This window comes from Zingiber officinale, chromosome 2A (genome assembly GCF_018446385.1).
Source record: "Zingiber officinale cultivar Zhangliang chromosome 2A, Zo_v1.1, whole genome shotgun sequence".
Taxonomy (NCBI): Eukaryota; Viridiplantae; Streptophyta; class Magnoliopsida; order Zingiberales; family Zingiberaceae; genus Zingiber; species Zingiber officinale.
In genome coordinates, this window is record NC_055988.1 from 150526948 (window position 1) to 150544452 (window position 17505).

The following is a 17505-nucleotide window of genomic DNA, read 5'->3' on the forward strand; positions in this document are numbered from 1 at the left end:
GTGGGCCGGAAATCACTTTCGGACCCGGGGACTTAGAAGGAGTTGAAGTGCCCCACGACGACGCGCTGCTCATTAAAGCGGTAATAGCAAATTACACCATTCACCGCATATTTGTTGACACAGGGAGCTCGGTCAACATCATATTCAAGAAGGCGTTCGATCAGCTGCAAATTGATCGAGCCGAGCTGCTGCCCATGACAACCCCGCTCTACGGGTTTACGGGCAACGAAGTTCAGCCGGTCGGACAAATCCGGCTGGCCACCTCGCTGGGAGAAGAGCCGCTCAGGAGGACCAGGACAGTAAACTTCGTGGTGGTCGACTCTCCCTCATCCTACAACGTCATTTTGGGACGACCGGCGCTCGGCGAATTCCGAGCGGTTGTCTCAACCTTCCACCAGAAGATAAAGTTCCCCGTGGAGGACAAAGTAGGAGAAGTGCGAGGAGATCAGCTAGCAGCTCGGTGGTGCTATATAGAGATGATCCGAGCAGAAGCTTGTTCCGCTCGGAAGGCGCCCCGAATTGAGGTACACGCCATAACCGAGAAACCTCCTGCTTTAATTTATGATGAAAAGGAGGAAGTCCAGATCCATCCGACCCGATCGGAGGCCACGACTTTTATCGCCTCTGATCTGGGGAAAGAACAGAAGGAGAAGCTGATTCAATGCCTCCAACGAAATCATGATGTCTTCGTTTGGTCGACACATGAGTTACCTGGAATTTCGCCGAGCCTAGCGCAGCATGAATTGCATGTCCGACCGGACGCTCGGCCAGTGAAGCAGAGAAAAAGGGACTTCAGCGCCGAGCAGAATGCCATTATCCGGGCGGAGGTGGAAAAACTTCTGAAGGCCGGCCACATACGCGAGGTGCAGTACCCGAGCTGGCTGGCCAACGTAGTCTTGGTCTCCAAGCCGGGCGGCAAGTGGAGGGTCTGCATCGACTTTCGAGATTTAAACAAGGCATGCCCCAAGGATTTTTATCCTCTGCCCCGGATAGATCAGTTGGTGGACTCCACGGCCGGCTGCGAACTAATTTGCATGCTTGACGCTTACCAAGGATATCATCAAGTACCGCTCGCCCAAGAAGACCAAGAAAAAGTAAGCTTCGTAACGGCTGACGGCACATATTGTTACAATGTGATGCCGTTCGGATTGAAGAATGCCGGAGCCACCTATCAACGCTTGATGAACAAGGTGTTCAAGGAGCAGATTGGGCGGAATCTGGAAGTTTATGTGGACGACATTCTTATCAAATCCGTCCGAGCGGCCGATCTTTTCAAGGATATGGAAGAAACCTTCCGAACGCTGCGCAAATATGGAGTCAAACTAAATCCCCAAAAGTGCCTGTTCGGAGCCAAAGGAGGGCGTTTCTTGGGGTATATAGTGACCGAGCGGGGAATTGAAGCAAATCCCAGCAAGATTAAAGCACTGCAAGACATGCCGCCCCCAAGAAATACAAGAGAAGTGCAAAGGTTGACCGGTCGGATAACCGCTCTATCGAGATTCATCTCCAGAACCGCCGACCGGAGCCTGCCATTCTTCAAGATCCTGCGCAAGGCTACTAAATTCCAGTGGGATGAAGAATGTGACCGAGCATTTGAAGAGTTGAAGACATATCTTAATTCTCTACCAGTGTTAGCCAAGCCGATCGGGGGTGAGTCACTTTATATGTATCTGTCGTCAACTGAGCATGCTGTAGGCTCAGCACTTGTGAGGGCGAACGGCGAAGATCAGCCGGTGTATTTTCTAAGCCACATTTTAAAAGATGCTGAATCTCGTTACACTGGGCTCGAGAAGTTGGCCTTTGCTTTAATTCTAGCCGCTCGGCGCCTGCGACCGTATTTCTTGGCTCATACCATTATTGTCCGGACGAACAGTCCACTTGGAAGAGTGCTGTTGAATCCAGAAGCGTCCGGACGGCTTATCAAGTGGACGACAGAATTAAGTGAATTTGACATCCAATATCAGCCCCGCTCGACGATTAAAGCCCAATCCTTGGCTGATTTTGTGACCGAAGTGCAAAGGCCAGAGCCGGAAGCTATGTGGAGAATATATGTGGATGGATCCTCCGCTCGGCTTGGAAGTGGGATCGGAATATTACTACTCTCACCTCAGGAAGAAAAGATGCACCTATCCGTCCGGCTAGATTACAAAGCTACTAACAATGAAGCAGAGTATGAGGCCCTCATAGCCGGATTGCATGCAGCACGGCATGTGGGAGCAGGTCGGGTGACACTCTATTCTGATTCACAGTTGGCCGCTCAGCAACTTTCCGGCACCTTTGAAATCAACTGTATTCGGCTCAAACTCTACGCTGAGGCCTTTGAAAAGCTCAAAGCTACTTTCCGAGAGGTGCTTATTTAGAAGATCCCCCGAACGGAGAACCAGGCTGCCGATGAGTTAGCCAAACTAGCGAGCTCAATAACGCCGGTCGCCATTCAGCAACCAATTGAAAAAACGCTGCTGGTGGCGCATGTCGACCGGATGCAAGGCCTCGCATTTCCAAGTGACTCGAGGACACCTATTATAGAATTCCTCCGTTCGGGCACCACACCATCCGATGAATATGCAGCCCGGCTCCTCAGAAGAAGAGCCGGTCGGTTCACACTCATCGGAGATCAGCTTTAAAAGAAAGCTTTCTCGCGCCCTTTGCTGAAATGTGTAAGCTCGGAGGACTCAGCTTACATCCTCCAGGAAGTACATCAAGGATCATGCGGGGGTCATCCGGGCGGACGCTCATTGGCCAAGAAGATTCTCTTGGCCGGATACTTTTGGCCAACTTTACAAACAGATGCCGCTCGATCTACATGCCTTTCATGCCAGAAGTATCACAACTTCTCCCACCGACCGGCAGAGGAGATGAAGGCATCAACCATCTCATGTCCGTTCGATCAATGGGGAATGGATATTGTGGGTCCATTTCCGATGGCGACCGGGCAGAGGAAATTTTTACTAGTGGCGGTAGACTATTTCTCCAAGTGGGTCGAGGCCGAGCCGCTGGCAAAGATCACTGAACAAATGGTTAAAAAATTCATCTGGCAACACATCATTTGTCGGTTCGGCATCCCTCGCCGACTAGTGTCCGACAACGGGCGGCAGTTCACAGGGAAGATGTTAGAGGATTGGTGCAAAAGCTACGGCATTGAGCAACATTTCACGTCCGTGGCCTATCCTCAGAGCAACGGTCAAGCTGAAGTCGCCAACCGGGAAATTCTTCGTATTCTGCGCGCTCGGCTCGACCATTTGGGAGGGAGTTGGCCGGATGAAGTGCCGAGCGTCTTGTGGGCCATCCGAACGACGCCAAAAGAAGGGACGGGAGTCACACCGTTCCATTTGGTATATGGCGGTGAGGCTGTCATACCGGTCGAAGTCGGCGTTGAGTCAGCCAGGATCCAGAGCTATGATGATGACAACGCCGAACGAAGAAACATGGAGCTGGACTTGGTAGAAGAGGAGAGGGCAAAGGCGTCCGTTCGGCTGATGGCATACCGTCAGCGGATGAAGCAAAACTACAACCGGCGCGTAATTCCCAGATCGTTCCAAGTCGGCGATCTTGTCTGGAAGAAAGTCAAGCCGGTCGGCGACGTCGGCAAGCTTGAAGCTCCATGGGCAGGCCCTTTCAAAATCATCGAAAAGCTCCGCTCGGGCGCGTATTATCTGGAGGATGAGGACGGACGGCAGCTAGATAGGCCGTGGAGCGCGAACCACCTCCAGCCTTACCGGGCGGGGTGAAAGGTGTATCACTGTAAATCACCCTGTGTATTTCATTTTTCGACTAAATACTTGAAATGCAGAGATGAAAAGTCAAAAGAGCGAATATAAGGCATTATCATCGTAACCCGAAGACCCCAGGCCGTTCGGCCGGGCTGCGTATAGAATATAAGCAGCGTTCGAAATCGAAGACCCCGAGCAGTTCGGCCGGGCTGCATACTAGTGTGGCAGGAAGGAAACCAAAGCCCTGCGCTGTTCAGGATGATAGAGGGAGGTTATTGCCTGGAGCGAAGGCCTGAGCCGGTCGGCCAGGTATATGGTTTTCCGAGCCAAGTGCTCGACAACGAAGGCCCCGAACCGCTCGGCCGGAGGTATACGGATCAAATTGGTGCCAAACGCTCTAAAAACGGAAGCCCCGTACCATTCGGACGGATATAAATTATCCGAGCCAAAATGCTCGAAGCAGACCCTGAGCCGTTCGGCCAGGAGTACGTTCTTGGGTAAAAGTGGCATATGGATTATCCGAGCCAAGCACCCGAATAGTGAATGCCTCCCTGCCGATCAGGTTCGCAAGCGAATGACCCGTGCTGTTCGGCTGGGCATAAATATTGTTCAAGCGCGGGATATGAAGGCCAAGGTCGCTCGACCTGGTAAGGAGTCAGCCTCGAAGGCCGACGAGCACCGTCGTTAAAGATCGAGAGCCGCGCCGTCTAGCCCAGACGTTAAACCGTAGAGACGAGCCGGCGTCTATAAACCCTCCGAGCGGAAGACCGACGAGCACCGTCGTTAAAGATCGAGAGACGAGCCGGCGTCTATAAACCCTCCGAGCGGAAGACCGACGAGCACCGTCGTTAAAGATCGAGAGCCGCGCCGATCGGCTATAAATATCCGCGCCGTCTAGCCCAGACGTTAAACCGTAGAGACGAGCCGGCGTCTATAAACCCTCCGAGCGGAAGACCGACGAGCACCGTCGTTAAAGATCGAGAGACGAGCCGGCGTCTATAAACCCTCCGAGCGGAAGACCGACGAGCACCGTCGTTAAAGATCGAGAGCCGCGCCGATCGGCTATAAATATCCGCGCCGTCTAGCCCAGACGTTAAACCGTAGAGACGAGCCGGCGTCTATAAACCCTCCGAGCGGAAGACCGACGAGCACCGTCGTTAAAGATCGAGAGCCGCGCCGATCGGCTATAAATATCCGCGCCGTCTAGCCCAGACGTTAAACCGTAGAGACGAGCCGGCGTCTATAAACCCTCCGAGCGGAAGACCAACGAGCACCGTCGTTAAAGATCGAGAGCCGCGCCGATCGGCTATAAATATCCCCGCCGTCTAGCCCAGACGTTAAACCGTAGAGACGAGCCGGCGTCTATAAACCCTCCGAGCGGAAGACCGACGAGCACCGTCGTTAAAGATCGAGAGCCGCGCCGATCGGCTATAAATAACCGCGCCGTCGACCACCGACGATAAATATCAAGAGACGAGCAAAGGATGGTTGATCGGAATTAAAGAGGCAAACAAGTTTGCGCGCTGAGCGGCTGATCAAGCGCGTAATGAGACATTAAAGATAATTCGCTTGTCTGGCATAGCGAGGTGCCGAGCGGAATGGTTATAAAGAATACTTAGTAAGTTCTTGCCACAATAAAAGGTGAAAGGAACAGAAGATCATCTACTACGCAAGCTAAAAAAGTCATTACAGAGATAGTCCAGGCCGAACGGCTGGAATACAAAAAAGTTTATAAAAACGCTCCTCAGACATCAAAATCAAAGAGAGCGTCGGGGATGGTGTCCATCACGCCGCTATATCTTCGGGGATGGTCAACTCGGCAGACAGGTCACCTTTGTTCTTCACATATCCCACCACCGCCTTGATCGCCTCCTCGAACGTGAGGGATATCTTGTCGGTGAACTTCTCTCCAAGTCCTCCGAACAAAGGAACGCTTTCCTCACCTCGTCCGAGCGGGCCGACTCCCCTCGGTATTCCTTGAGCGCGGTATGGGCGGCATCGCTGGTGGCTTGGAGCTCTGCCAAATCTCCGTCGAATCTTTGGAGATCCGCCGAGCGGCCCTCCTTCTCGGTGGCCAGCAGGGCGTCCAAGTCTTTGATGCGTTGTTCCAACCCCCTGATCTCCACCTTCATACGGTCCATATCATTGATGGCCTGTTGCTTCCGAGTGGTCGCCGTTTTGAGCTCCTTCTCTCGTTGCTTGATCATCGTTTCGAGCCGAACGACTTTGCTCGCCAAATCGTTAGCCCTTTTCCGTTCGGCGTCCAGTGATTTTTTGGCCTGCGCCAGAGCGGCAGCCGACTGCCCGTTACCCCCAACGGTTTTTTGTTTTTTCAACTCGTCCTCCAGCTCGGCCAATCGATTGCTAATAGCGATCTGCTCCACCCAGTTCTACCAACAAATGTCCACAGGTCAGAAACCTAATTCGAATATGCAAATAAAGAAAAGGAGAGCATACCCCGGTGGCCTGTTGAAGGTTGCTATCGCCGAGCTGCCCGGGAGTCATCGTGGCTATGCGACGCCGAGCATCTATCCAAGCTTGGGCAAGAGGGCCCGTCAGAGTAATCTGCTGCTCGGGGACCACTGGCCGATCAGCGGCAGCCATGTACGCCTCTGAGGGGAGGCGCAGAACGGTCTTTATCAAGTTTTGGCCGCTCGGCTCGCTCTGAGAAGCAGCGGCCTTATCGGACGGCCCACCGATAGAAGAGGAGGGAAGCTCACCCATACGCCTGATACGGCGCAAAGTTCTGGAAGGGCTGGACGGCGGCACCTCCGAGCTGGCCCTCGGAGAGCCCTGAGGAGTTGGGGTACTCTCGAGCGAAACCGTCCCGGATAGCACCGGTGCGCCCGCGCTCCGCTCGGGCAGTGGCTCATCAAGGTTAGCGCTCCGCTCGGGCAGTGGCTCATCAAGGTTAGAGGCAGGGGCAGAGGCAGGGGCAGATTCTGGTCTTCGGCGCTTCCGAGTGCGTAGCGGCACATCATCGGCCGAACGGCCCCCTACCTCAGCCTCGGGAGGAGGTTCCAGGTCACCCGCGGCCTCATTGTGAAAGGCAGGGACATCTGAGGCTTCGGGGACAGTTGGTGCCCCCTCACTTTCTCCACCGGTCGGATCGGATGGAGCAAGGCCCCGCTCGGCGGCCTCCTTGTTCGTCACCTCCTCAATCTGAGCAGCTTTCAGTTTGAGCTTCTCGGTAGCCTTGGCACGCCACATGACTTCCGCTGCAGAAACAAAAAATAAATCAGTTAGAACAAAACAAATGAGAAGACAAGGAAACTTACTCATGCTGTAGGGCAGATCGGCGGGGATAGAAGACAAGCCGAATATATGCATTACTCCCGGAAGGAGCATCTCGTCAATATGATAGCGTTGACCGACTAGCCGCTCGGCTGCATGGAGATAGTCCGCGTCACCTCTAAACTTGCCGAGCTCCGGTTGCGCGGGCATAGCCGTCTGCCACTTGGTGCGGAAAGTCGGCCGCTCGGGAAAACGTATATAGAAAAAATGCTCCTTCCAATGTTTGTTGGAGCTCGGCATATGATCAAAAAGCACGAAGCCTATCCTAGACTGGAAAACAAAGGTACCCCACTCGGCTTGCTTGGGATAGTAAAAGTAGTGGAATATTTTTGGGTCCAAGGGGATGTTGTTCAGCTTAAACAAAACTACCACTCCGCTCAGCAGCCTAATAGAGTTGGGAACTACCTGGCCGAGCGGAATGCGGAAATAGTTGCAGACTTCTAAGAAAAATTTGTGAGGTGGAAAACGCAGTCCGGCCAGAAATTGGTCTCGGAAGAAAAGCACTGTGCCGGACGGCGGTTCATGAGGCCGAGCGGCTGGTGTGGCTAACACTATTTGATGGTCGGTCGGCAGGTCGTAAGTCCGGACGAGGCGCAAGGCGTCTTCCTCATCAAAGCGGCTCTCCGTGGTCGTGTACCACAGACCTGGAGCGCCGCCAGTCGATTGTGAAGTGCTAGTCATGGTCAAGGGACGAGAATATAGGATGCCAAGGGAAGGGGTGAGCAAAGAATGGAGCAGAAGCCGATTGAAGGAAACAGGTAACAAAAAGAAGAAAGCGCTGGGAACAAGAGAAAAGGCCTTACAAACAAAGAAGATGATCGACGAAGGGCCGAGGTTTGCCGAAGAGTTGAGGGACGAGAAGTGCCGGAGGAGAATGAAGCAGCGAGGCGGCGGCGGAAGCGGAGCCGCAAGCTTTATATTACCGCCCGGAAGCAACCTCCACCGTCCGATCCAAGTCGTCGATATCGAGGTTGTCATCGGATCGTCCGTTTCAAACGGCGACTGTCCCATCGGAAGTGACGTAACCGCCATACCCTGACAAATGCACGGTCGCCACGTGTTTGCCGGTTACTAGCCGCATTTAATAAGCTCCCCTTACCGTGCGCAGAGCACGTGATGGGTAGTGTGGGAGAACAACGGACATCGATTCCCAGAAAATACAAGGCATGGACAAAGTGTCGCCGGACAGACAGATATCGCCGCACGGAGGAGCATCTTTATGCCTGGCCGAGCGGCCTAAGGCAATGATCATTGTTCGACAGATCGGCAGTCCAGTCAGTCGGACTTTGCCTCCTTCGACTAGACTCGAGAGGAAGGCAAGTGATCCGGCGGTAAAAATCCGGAACCCCATAAGGAGTCAACGCCGAGGGGAGGTCAAAGGGTCCAGGGGGAAAGGGCGAGCCGACCGGACTCAGAAGAAAGGGAAATCTGGTAGTAAAAGGCACCCTGGTAGGGACCAGGGGTCCGACGCTCAAATAAAGCAGTGCGTAATAACCGAGCGGAAGGAGGTGCCGCCCGGACGGCGCAAAGAATCAAGGCCGTCCGGACGACGTTCATCGCCCGCTCGGCGGACCAGGCACCCCAGTTAGACGGTGGGTAAAAGACGGGGACATCTTCTGACAGCCGTCAAGTCGTATGGCTGTGCCATACTTCTAGTCTGACAACGGGTGGTCCTGCCGTCCCATCAAAGAACATGCTCGGACTGTGGCAGCATGGTGTTAGGTAAGCTCTCTGACAAGTGTATACCGTGGTATGGGTTGCTGACACGTACGCACCTCTGTGGGCGTGCATCAGTTCCTTCTCCGTCTTATATAAAGAGGCTATTACTTCGCCGAAGGTACGCAAAATACGAATTTGGCAGCCACTTTCTCCACCACTTATCTGACTTGAGCGTCGGAGGACCGTCGCCGGGACACCCCTCCCGGCTCGGTTTTGTTGCAGGTTCGCCGGAGCACTCGAGGATCCAGCAGAGAGCGCCGCGTGCCCAGCGTCCACTGACTCTTGATTCGGACAGGATCATATATAATAATAATAATAATAAATTCATCAAGGCACCTCAGATCAAATGATCCGAGACGCCTTTAGAAAAAATATATATTCGTCACATTAATGACCCCTTAGTGTCGGTTCCATGGATATGGATGAGGAAGGTACATGCAGATACACAGGTGTACTAAGCGCATGGTGGAATAAACTCCAAATCGTCAGTTCCTAAGAATTGACCCTTAATCATTACGCCAGAGATGTCATACGTTCATCATCTATGCTACACCTTGAGGGCATCCAAGATATCTTTAACCTGTGAGGTCACCTATGCTAGGCGTCCATGTAGGTGTGTAGGCTAAAATATATATTACATCCTTAAAATTTTAAAGTTGACGAGCGTTATCATTTTTCTTGTTACAATGTAGTTGACAATATTCACTTAATGATTTTAAATTCCATACGAACGTGGTTGACTATGTTAATTAATTAAAACTCAAAGTCAAACTGCCAAGGTACTTATTATAATTATTGCAATCTGATTTTTTTTTTTCTTTTAAAAATCTGGCATGCCTACACGACTTATTAGGGAAAACAATTAGGGAAAACAATTTGTTGATTTTTTTTCTTATTATTTTTTAAATTTTTATGAGAAAAATATGAATGATCTGATTTTCTTGTCCTTGGACCAATGCTCATCGTGAAGTTGACTTTTATCATGTTTGATTAAAAAAAACTCTACTTAAAAAAAACAATGTACAATATATTTATCTGAATAATTTAAATTTAATTAAACTTCTCTGACTTTCATATATTAAATACTGTAAAATATAAAACTAATTAAGAGTTTAAAGAATTGGTCCGAAGATGGTGCCGCACTCAGTTGCCTCGGTGTTCGAGTATTGGAGACCTCCCATGCTTCCATCCCCCTCGACATTTGACCTCAAACGCAATTCATGTTTCTAAATTTCTCATTTGGCATACCTAATTTCTATAATACCAAAATGCACAGCACAACATAGCATTTATAAAATTTTTCACATATTCATAATTCAATTTTTAATTATTATAAAATATTTTTTTCTATTTCAATAATAAATCTAGGATATTAGACGATTGGATCATCCATTATAAGTACTTTTAAATTTATCTTAAAAATTGATGAAAAACTTTCATGAGACCTATCATCTCCATGATTAATCGATCTAAAGGACTATATACCTAGTGCCAACTAAAAGAATACGCCGCTCATTTCCATTATAATCCTTTTTCTCTACTCTTATAAAATTTTCTCTTCAAATTTTAACTTTATTTAACTCTAAATCATTCTAAATCAAAACTAACATATTTCTATTTTTTTTTTTATTTTTAATGCATCTATATTCTCATATCTAATTGTGAATTGAAAATGTAAATTGAGAACATTGATTTTTTTAAAATTATAAAGAATTAATAAAATTTATGTAAGCTCATGTAAGACAACGATACTAATGCTATAGGTGAGTTTTTTTAATTTTTGAATGATATAGGTTGACCGATCAATTTCGCTCAAAAATTAACTTATGAACTTAGCAAATACTAAATTATTTTGAAATTATTTCTGTAAAAATACTCTCAAATTCAAATTCCTGTAAATTTAAGAAAGAAAAATTTTAAACGCCTTAACATTTAAGCATGAGAGTCTCTCTCTTGTTTTCTAACTCTATTCATATTCAGTTTAAATCTTCTGTCTTTAAATTTTTTTATCCTTGTGTTTCCTGTCGATCAGACAGATCAGATTACATTTCAAGACATCATGACATCCTTAAGATGTGTACAATATCCTCATGATGTACAAGACATTCTTGAGATGTAATATGATTCGTTCAATCAGCAATGAGACACAGGGATAGAAAAATTTAAAGACAGAAGATCCAAATTGTTTGGATCCATATTCTACCTATCGTTATTATTATTATCATCGTTGCACTAATAAATGGTTTGAAATCCAATAACAGAACTGGGAGAACATCTTCAAATCGTTAGAGTTTTAAATGGTGGCATATCAAAAATATAAAAAATTATTTCTCTCTGTAATAAAAAAAAATCTCCATATAAATTTTAAATCTCTTAATTAATTACTATCTCTAATATTGAGAGAAAACAAAAACAGATTTCAAATTTTCCTATCATCCATAAATTAAAGACCTCAAATCTAGTACCCATAATAATTCAAAATGTTTTTTTTTCAACTTTTTAATTTCATAAATCTGTTGGAAAATCATGTATTACATCGGAGATGCTCTGAAATCTCCATGCACGTTCCCCGAATCTGCCTCCCCGTCTCCCTCGGTTCACCCACTGCACCAATCCCCTGCCACGGCATGATCGTACGATATGTCGATATCCCAATGGATTCGGCGATGACGCCAGGAGCTCGATGTGACCCCTTTCCGTGGTGCTGATGCTGTTCGGCGGTCAAAGGCGTGGACTTTTTTTCCTCAATCGCTTCGCAGTCCGATCCTACAAGCAAGGCGAGATCCTGCGCGGATCGTATATTCGCATTAAGTCTGCCTCGGGATTCTCTGCTCTCTCTGTTCTGGTCTGTTCATCTCCCTTTATATATAAAGGAGCTTGCGTACTCGGAGCAGTCGTGAACCGCCGGCAATGGCGTCGTCGAGAGGCGGAGATAGCGAGGGCCAAATGCACGTGTTGGCCGTCGACGACAGTTCGGTCGACCGAGCCATTATCGCCAAGCTGCTCCGCAGCTCCAAACACAAAGGTTCGGACTTCGGAGCCAATCTGTTTGATGAAATGAAATGCCTCGTTGCTTACGAAGTGTTTGTGGTCTTTTCCTGCAGTGACGGCCGTGGACAGCGGGAAGAAGGCGCTGGAGTTGCTGGGGCTGGTGAGCCTGGTCGACTCGTTAGTTTTGCCAATTTTAGTCGTTTCTGCGATTTTGACGAGGAGGTTTTCTGATGGCAGGAGCCAAACGTCGACATGATCATCACCGATTACTGGATGCCGGAGATGACAGGGTATGAGCTCCTCAAGATAGTCAAGGTGAGGAGAATCAAATCGATCCGACAAGGAAAAAAGAAATATCTGATTTACTGAAACTATCATCATCCTCTGTCAGGAGTCCTCTGAGCTAAGGGAAATCCCTGTCGTCATAATGTCGTCTGAGAACGTTCCGAGTAGAATCGACAGGTGAATCTTTTGTTTTTCTGTGTTGTTTAGCTTCGATCAATCTCAGTTTTGGCTTGAGTTTTCATTGTTGTTGTTGTTGGTTTGGTTTAGATGCTTGGAGGAAGGGGCAGAGGATTTCTTGCTGAAGCCTGTGAGACCTTCAGATGTGTCTCGGCTGTGCAGCAGAATGAGATAGGAAACGAGTTTTTTGGGGGGAAGGAAACGATTTGTTTTGTCTCGAATCTTAATTTTATCAGAATCAGATTTTTGTTTAGATTTTCTTTTGAAAAAGAAAAGAGAATCATCTCTACTTTTGCTTTGATTTTATAACATGAAACTCACAACAACTTCAGAGGAACAACGCAAAAGAATTGACAAATTAGCACTTGATGTAGTGAAGTTTTGTTTTGCGAGTATATGAATACACACTTAAGTTAATCCTGAATAGTTGGGACAAACACAACTTCATGATAATGATAATAATATCGACATAGATGACTTCCATCTATGAACAGTTTGCTGGTATAGACAAAGCCACATCCTTCACTGTGATAGGAGACTCATTTGCAGGTAACTGAGCATCTCAGAAATGCAAGAATATATATCTGTATATATCAAGTGTCATCTTCGTCAACTTCATCAATTCCCACCCAACGAGTGAAAGCAAAGAGGAATTCCTTGAAAGTCACCATCCCATTCTTGTCCCAGTCCATTTCTTCTGTGAGATGGATCACAGTAATTTATAGTCACATTTATTAACAAGGCATGTACAACAAGATGAGTACAAACTGTACAAGATGAGTTCAGTCGATGTATCTCAATTTGAGGTAAATAAAAAAAGACTGAACTTTGAATAATCAAGAGTACCGGTGTATTTTAATTATTTTGTTTTTGCGTTCTAGGGTTCTGTTAGATTAAGGATTATTATTTAGATGAATAAACGAAAAAGAACTTGGAACTTCCTCTGTTTCCTAAAGAGAAACGAGAGAAATTTAAGCCCGACTTCTTAGTTCTATTTCCACTCAAATTGGGTGAAAATGAAAGAAGCTGCAAAGTTGATTTGCAAACTTCTTAAGTCACTCTACAGTTTGCTTATCCTTGTGAATTTCCCTCCAAGCAAACACCAATACAGGAAAGTATTTTCTTTCCCCTTTTCTGGTAACTTATGTTCGTTCTTTCTCCCCTACTTCAACTCTAACTAAACATAACAAAACAAGAACAAAGATTAATAGATATAGATCTGAGGGGAAATTACTGACCAAATCTTGTCATGGCGATTCGTCCTGAAGAGCGTTCCCCTGCAGTTGTTTCATTTATAGCATGTACCATCTCTGTCTTGCTAACGTATCCATCCTTATTCTTGTCCAAGAACACAAAAGAATCGACTAATGTTTTGAAACTTGTCTCAAGGTCTGCCAACCCCATCCGGGATTTCTAGCAATTTAGTCACGGAAGAACAAAGTTTGAAGTTCCATTCCAAATTAGACTTCTAAAAAGAAAAATATATGAAACTCTTGGAAGAAAATCTAAAGGAACAAGGAAAAAAAATAGTCTAGTATGATAATCTAAACTAAATTCTTGCACAATTTCAGAGAACAAATTTCCAGTCATTCTTTTTAAATTAAAGTAGGCAATAGAAGCGACCTTCATGATCCATGAACTATAGTCTATAGTAGACATATAAGATTAAGCAGCATGCTCCAAATTGTTCAAACTATTATGGACCTTTGTGCATGTTTCTTTGATGTCTGTTTTGTAAAATTGCAGTGTACTTTACTGCTATATAATGCACTGTTACAAAAGATTTCAACTCCTCGAATGGTAGTTTTCAAATTAGGTCTTTCTGATTCAGCAAATTTTGTGCTTATACGAGTATAGATGCATGCCCATAGACGTGTGTAACATGTAAATTCATGTTGGTAGTTTTTGTTCAAGTAATGCTACATGAAGAAAACTCAAGTAAAGATACATGAGTGTAACATATTTCTCAAGAGAAAGCTACATAAGTCCAAAGGATAATAATACAAGAGAAAATTCCTTGAGTAATAAATTAGATATATTAAGGATACTGCTTGTGCAGATGTTGGCTCCTCGAGAAGATAAACAAGGCACATAAGGACGATAAACTCATTAAATTTCATACCCATGTTCTCATCGATGTCACATGCCGAAAACAAATCATGAATCTCCTCCTCATTAAAGGAAATTTCTAGCTTCTGAAAACAATGCTTCAGCTCTTCTTGATCAATTGCGCCATTGGAATCTTCATCTACAAAAAATAATTATAAAAGAATGGGTATCAATAGCAGATAGTCACATGAGGTTATCATATCTGAGACGGACAGTATTTAGTCAAAACAACAGATAGTACTACAATACAACATTAACTAGTAAATTTGTGTTTTCTGAGTACAAATGAAGATAGAAAATTGATAAAGTTTTTATAAATTACAGCTTTGAATGTACTAACTGAGATTTTTGTTAAAGTATGGCTGTGAATGATTAATTGGCATTAAAATTAAATTCCTATTCCTTTCCCTCATGTCTTACATTGCCTTAAAATAGTCTTGAAGTCATTGTGAATCTGCATACTTTAACTTGCTGCAAACAACAACATTCCAAATTAGAAAGGGCTCATCTGTTATTAAACAATAAAGTTTCGTGAAACCCAACCTATTAAGATAACTTATTTATTCTTGGCCCACATTTTTAGCTATAAAGCTAACCACTGAAAGTATCTATCAACAGTCCATAAACTAAAAGCTTGTTCCTGTTCGATGTTTTCAGAATCAATAAAATGATGCTTGTTCTTGTTCTATGTTATATTAATCACAGTTTCAGACTCAAAAGTCATACATTATAGACTTCCCTGATTCCTTGTGAAATGAGTATTTAACTTACCAAATTGCTCGAAAATGGACTTGCATTTTCTGAAGCTCTCATCAATTTTTCGAAATTTCAAAATGATGCTCTCAAATGACTTCACAGATGTTCCTTGCAATGCCCTTCTCTGCATTGCCTCAACCATCTTTGCATCAAGTTTTGACTCTGAACCACTAGACCTTTGCGACTGGCTTTTTCCAAGCACACTACCCATTTAGAGCAATAGTACAAGCAAGCACACTATTTACCTGGAAACAGAATAACGTAATAAAACATATATAAGACCCAACCGAACTCATCAATTTTTAATAAAAAAAAACAGCCAATGCACGAAGCTCCCGCCATGTGAGATCCGGGAGAAGGATCCATTATACGTAGCCTTAACTGCTTTTTGCAAAACGTGACCTTTTGATTACATGACAACAACTTTACAGTTTCGCCAAGACTCCCCATCATCAATATGAAAAAACAAAAAAAAATCAGAACCCTACCTTCCCATAACGCATAATATGAATTCACATGTATCGAAGAAAATAACTAATTTTTCATTGAAAAAATAACAGATTTCGTGCAAAACCATGAATTCCCGGAGATCATAAGCACATATCTCACAAATGATTCAACAAGTCGAAACCATCAAAAGCTCAACTGATTCGTCTGAGCTGAAAATTACAAACCATAAACGCAAACAGCGAAAATAGGAAAACATAGCGACGGATGAGAACAAAAGAGGGATTTTCGACTCTTGCCTGATGCTTCCATGGCTCTCAGCAGTCCATCAATCGACGAAAGTGATGAGGCGAATAGGAGACAGAAGCAGTAGGTTCGTTGATCGGAGGAAAGGGCTTTTCTGGGAGATCTCCGATTCGAGAGGAGAAAAGAGGGATTGAACGGCGTTCAGAAGCGGCCACGGAAGGAAGGGGGCGAGTGGTGAGGGCAGTCGAGAGACTGTGTGCGAGCGGCTAAGGCGTCGGCACGGCAGTCTTTGATTCCTTCCTCGATAGGGAAACGGGTTAAATTAGTAAAAGAAAAAGGAGGATTTTTTTAAGGATAAAAATAGGAAGTCGTTATTTTATTAGGAACGTTTATTTTTCGCTGAAATCTGTGCCATCGCATTCTAAATTTATATTTAATTTTGAAAGATATATCATATATAATTTTGGATAAAAATAAGAGAACGTTATGTTAAGAATATAAATGAATATCATTACGACTTTTCAGATTAATGATTGAGACTTTTTATTTTCATCACCAATCATTTCATCTTCTCTTCGATGATATAGTATTTATATTCTTAGTCTTATAAATATGACATATAAAAAATTATTGATATTATATTTGATTGAAAATCAAATAAATACCTTCTCTTCTTTTCTCATGTTATTTTATGCAACGATGCTCTTAGCTTTATGTTCTTCCTATCCGAGAAAGCTAAGTTGTTTGAGGCTTATTCATTTTGTTTCTAAAGATATCACTAATATTTCTTTGAGTTATCATGCCGAACCTCATGAAATTGGAGTTCATGGCTTTTGATATCACCGGAAAGATCTATCTCTCGTGGTTATTATATGTTGAAATTCACCTTGCTACCGATGATCTTGTAAATACATTAAAGACGAAAACATGGCGTCCAACCAAGACAAAGCGAAAGCGATTATATTCCTTCATTGTCATTTGGAATTGAATATCTCACTGTGAAGTATCTACTTATTCTTTGGGAAATTTTGAAAGAGAGATATATATGATCATCTGAAGACAATCATCCTCCCAAAAGCTTAGTTTGATTGGATGCACTTGCATTTGCAAGATTTTAAATCTACGAGTTGAATATAATTTAGTCTTATTTTGAATTACTTCTCAATTGAAATTATGTGGAGAAATTATTTCTGATAGAGATATGTTAAAGAAAATATTCTCCACTTTTCATGAATCAAATGTGTTACTGCAACAATAAGGCCATGTAAAGGGTTTTTGAGAAGTATTATGAATTGATCTCATATCTGTTATTGGCCGAACAAAATAATAAGCTTTTGATGAAAAATCATGAGGCATGTCCGACTGGATCTACCCATTCCCTGAAGTGAATGTGACAACATATAACTTTGGAGGTCAAGCTGGAGGTCGTGGACGTGGACGTGGTCGTGGTCATGGCCGACAATATTTTCACAGTGATTGTCCTCACTAAATGAAAAGAGGGAAAGTACTACAAAGGCACATGAGGGAAAAAAGGGCAATGTAGTAAAAAATATAGAAAATATATGTTATCGTTGTGGCATGAAAGGTCATTGGTCGCATACTTGTCATATACCAAAACATCTTGCTAATCTCTATTAAGAATCGGTAAAAAACAAAGGAAAGAAGGTGATAGAGACAAATTTTATCTTTAATGATGACAAAGTTGATTATAGTTTTGATGATATCTTCCATTTTGATGTGGCGGATTTCTTTGTCGAGCCTGAGAATAATG

General features: G+C 44.7%; 2 protein-coding genes across 2 annotated transcripts; one reads left to right on the plus strand and one right to left on the minus strand.

The window, feature by feature from the left end:
• The first annotated feature begins 11425 nt into the window (after positions 1-11425).
• On the plus strand, positions 11426-12492 carry LOC122042676 (two-component response regulator ORR5-like). Its single transcript, XM_042602921.1, has 5 exons — positions 11426-11748; positions 11828-11874; positions 11952-12029; positions 12106-12176; positions 12267-12492. Exons 1-5 carry the CDS (start codon positions 11634-11636, stop codon positions 12349-12351), a joined length of 396 nt encoding a protein of 131 aa, XP_042458855.1. The 5' UTR covers positions 11426-11633; the 3' UTR covers positions 12352-12492.
• Positions 12493-12526: 34 nt separating this feature from the next.
• Positions 12527-16053, minus strand: LOC122042675 (probable calcium-binding protein CML21). The gene is made up of 5 exons (XM_042602920.1): positions 15788-16053; positions 15057-15286; positions 14225-14424; positions 13415-13589; positions 12527-12873 (listed from the first exon to the last, which is right to left on the minus strand). Exons 2-5 carry the CDS (start codon positions 15250-15252, stop codon positions 12770-12772), a joined length of 675 nt encoding a protein of 224 aa, XP_042458854.1. The 5' UTR covers positions 15253-15286; positions 15788-16053; the 3' UTR covers positions 12527-12769.
• Between the last annotated feature and the right edge of the window lie 1452 nt (positions 16054-17505).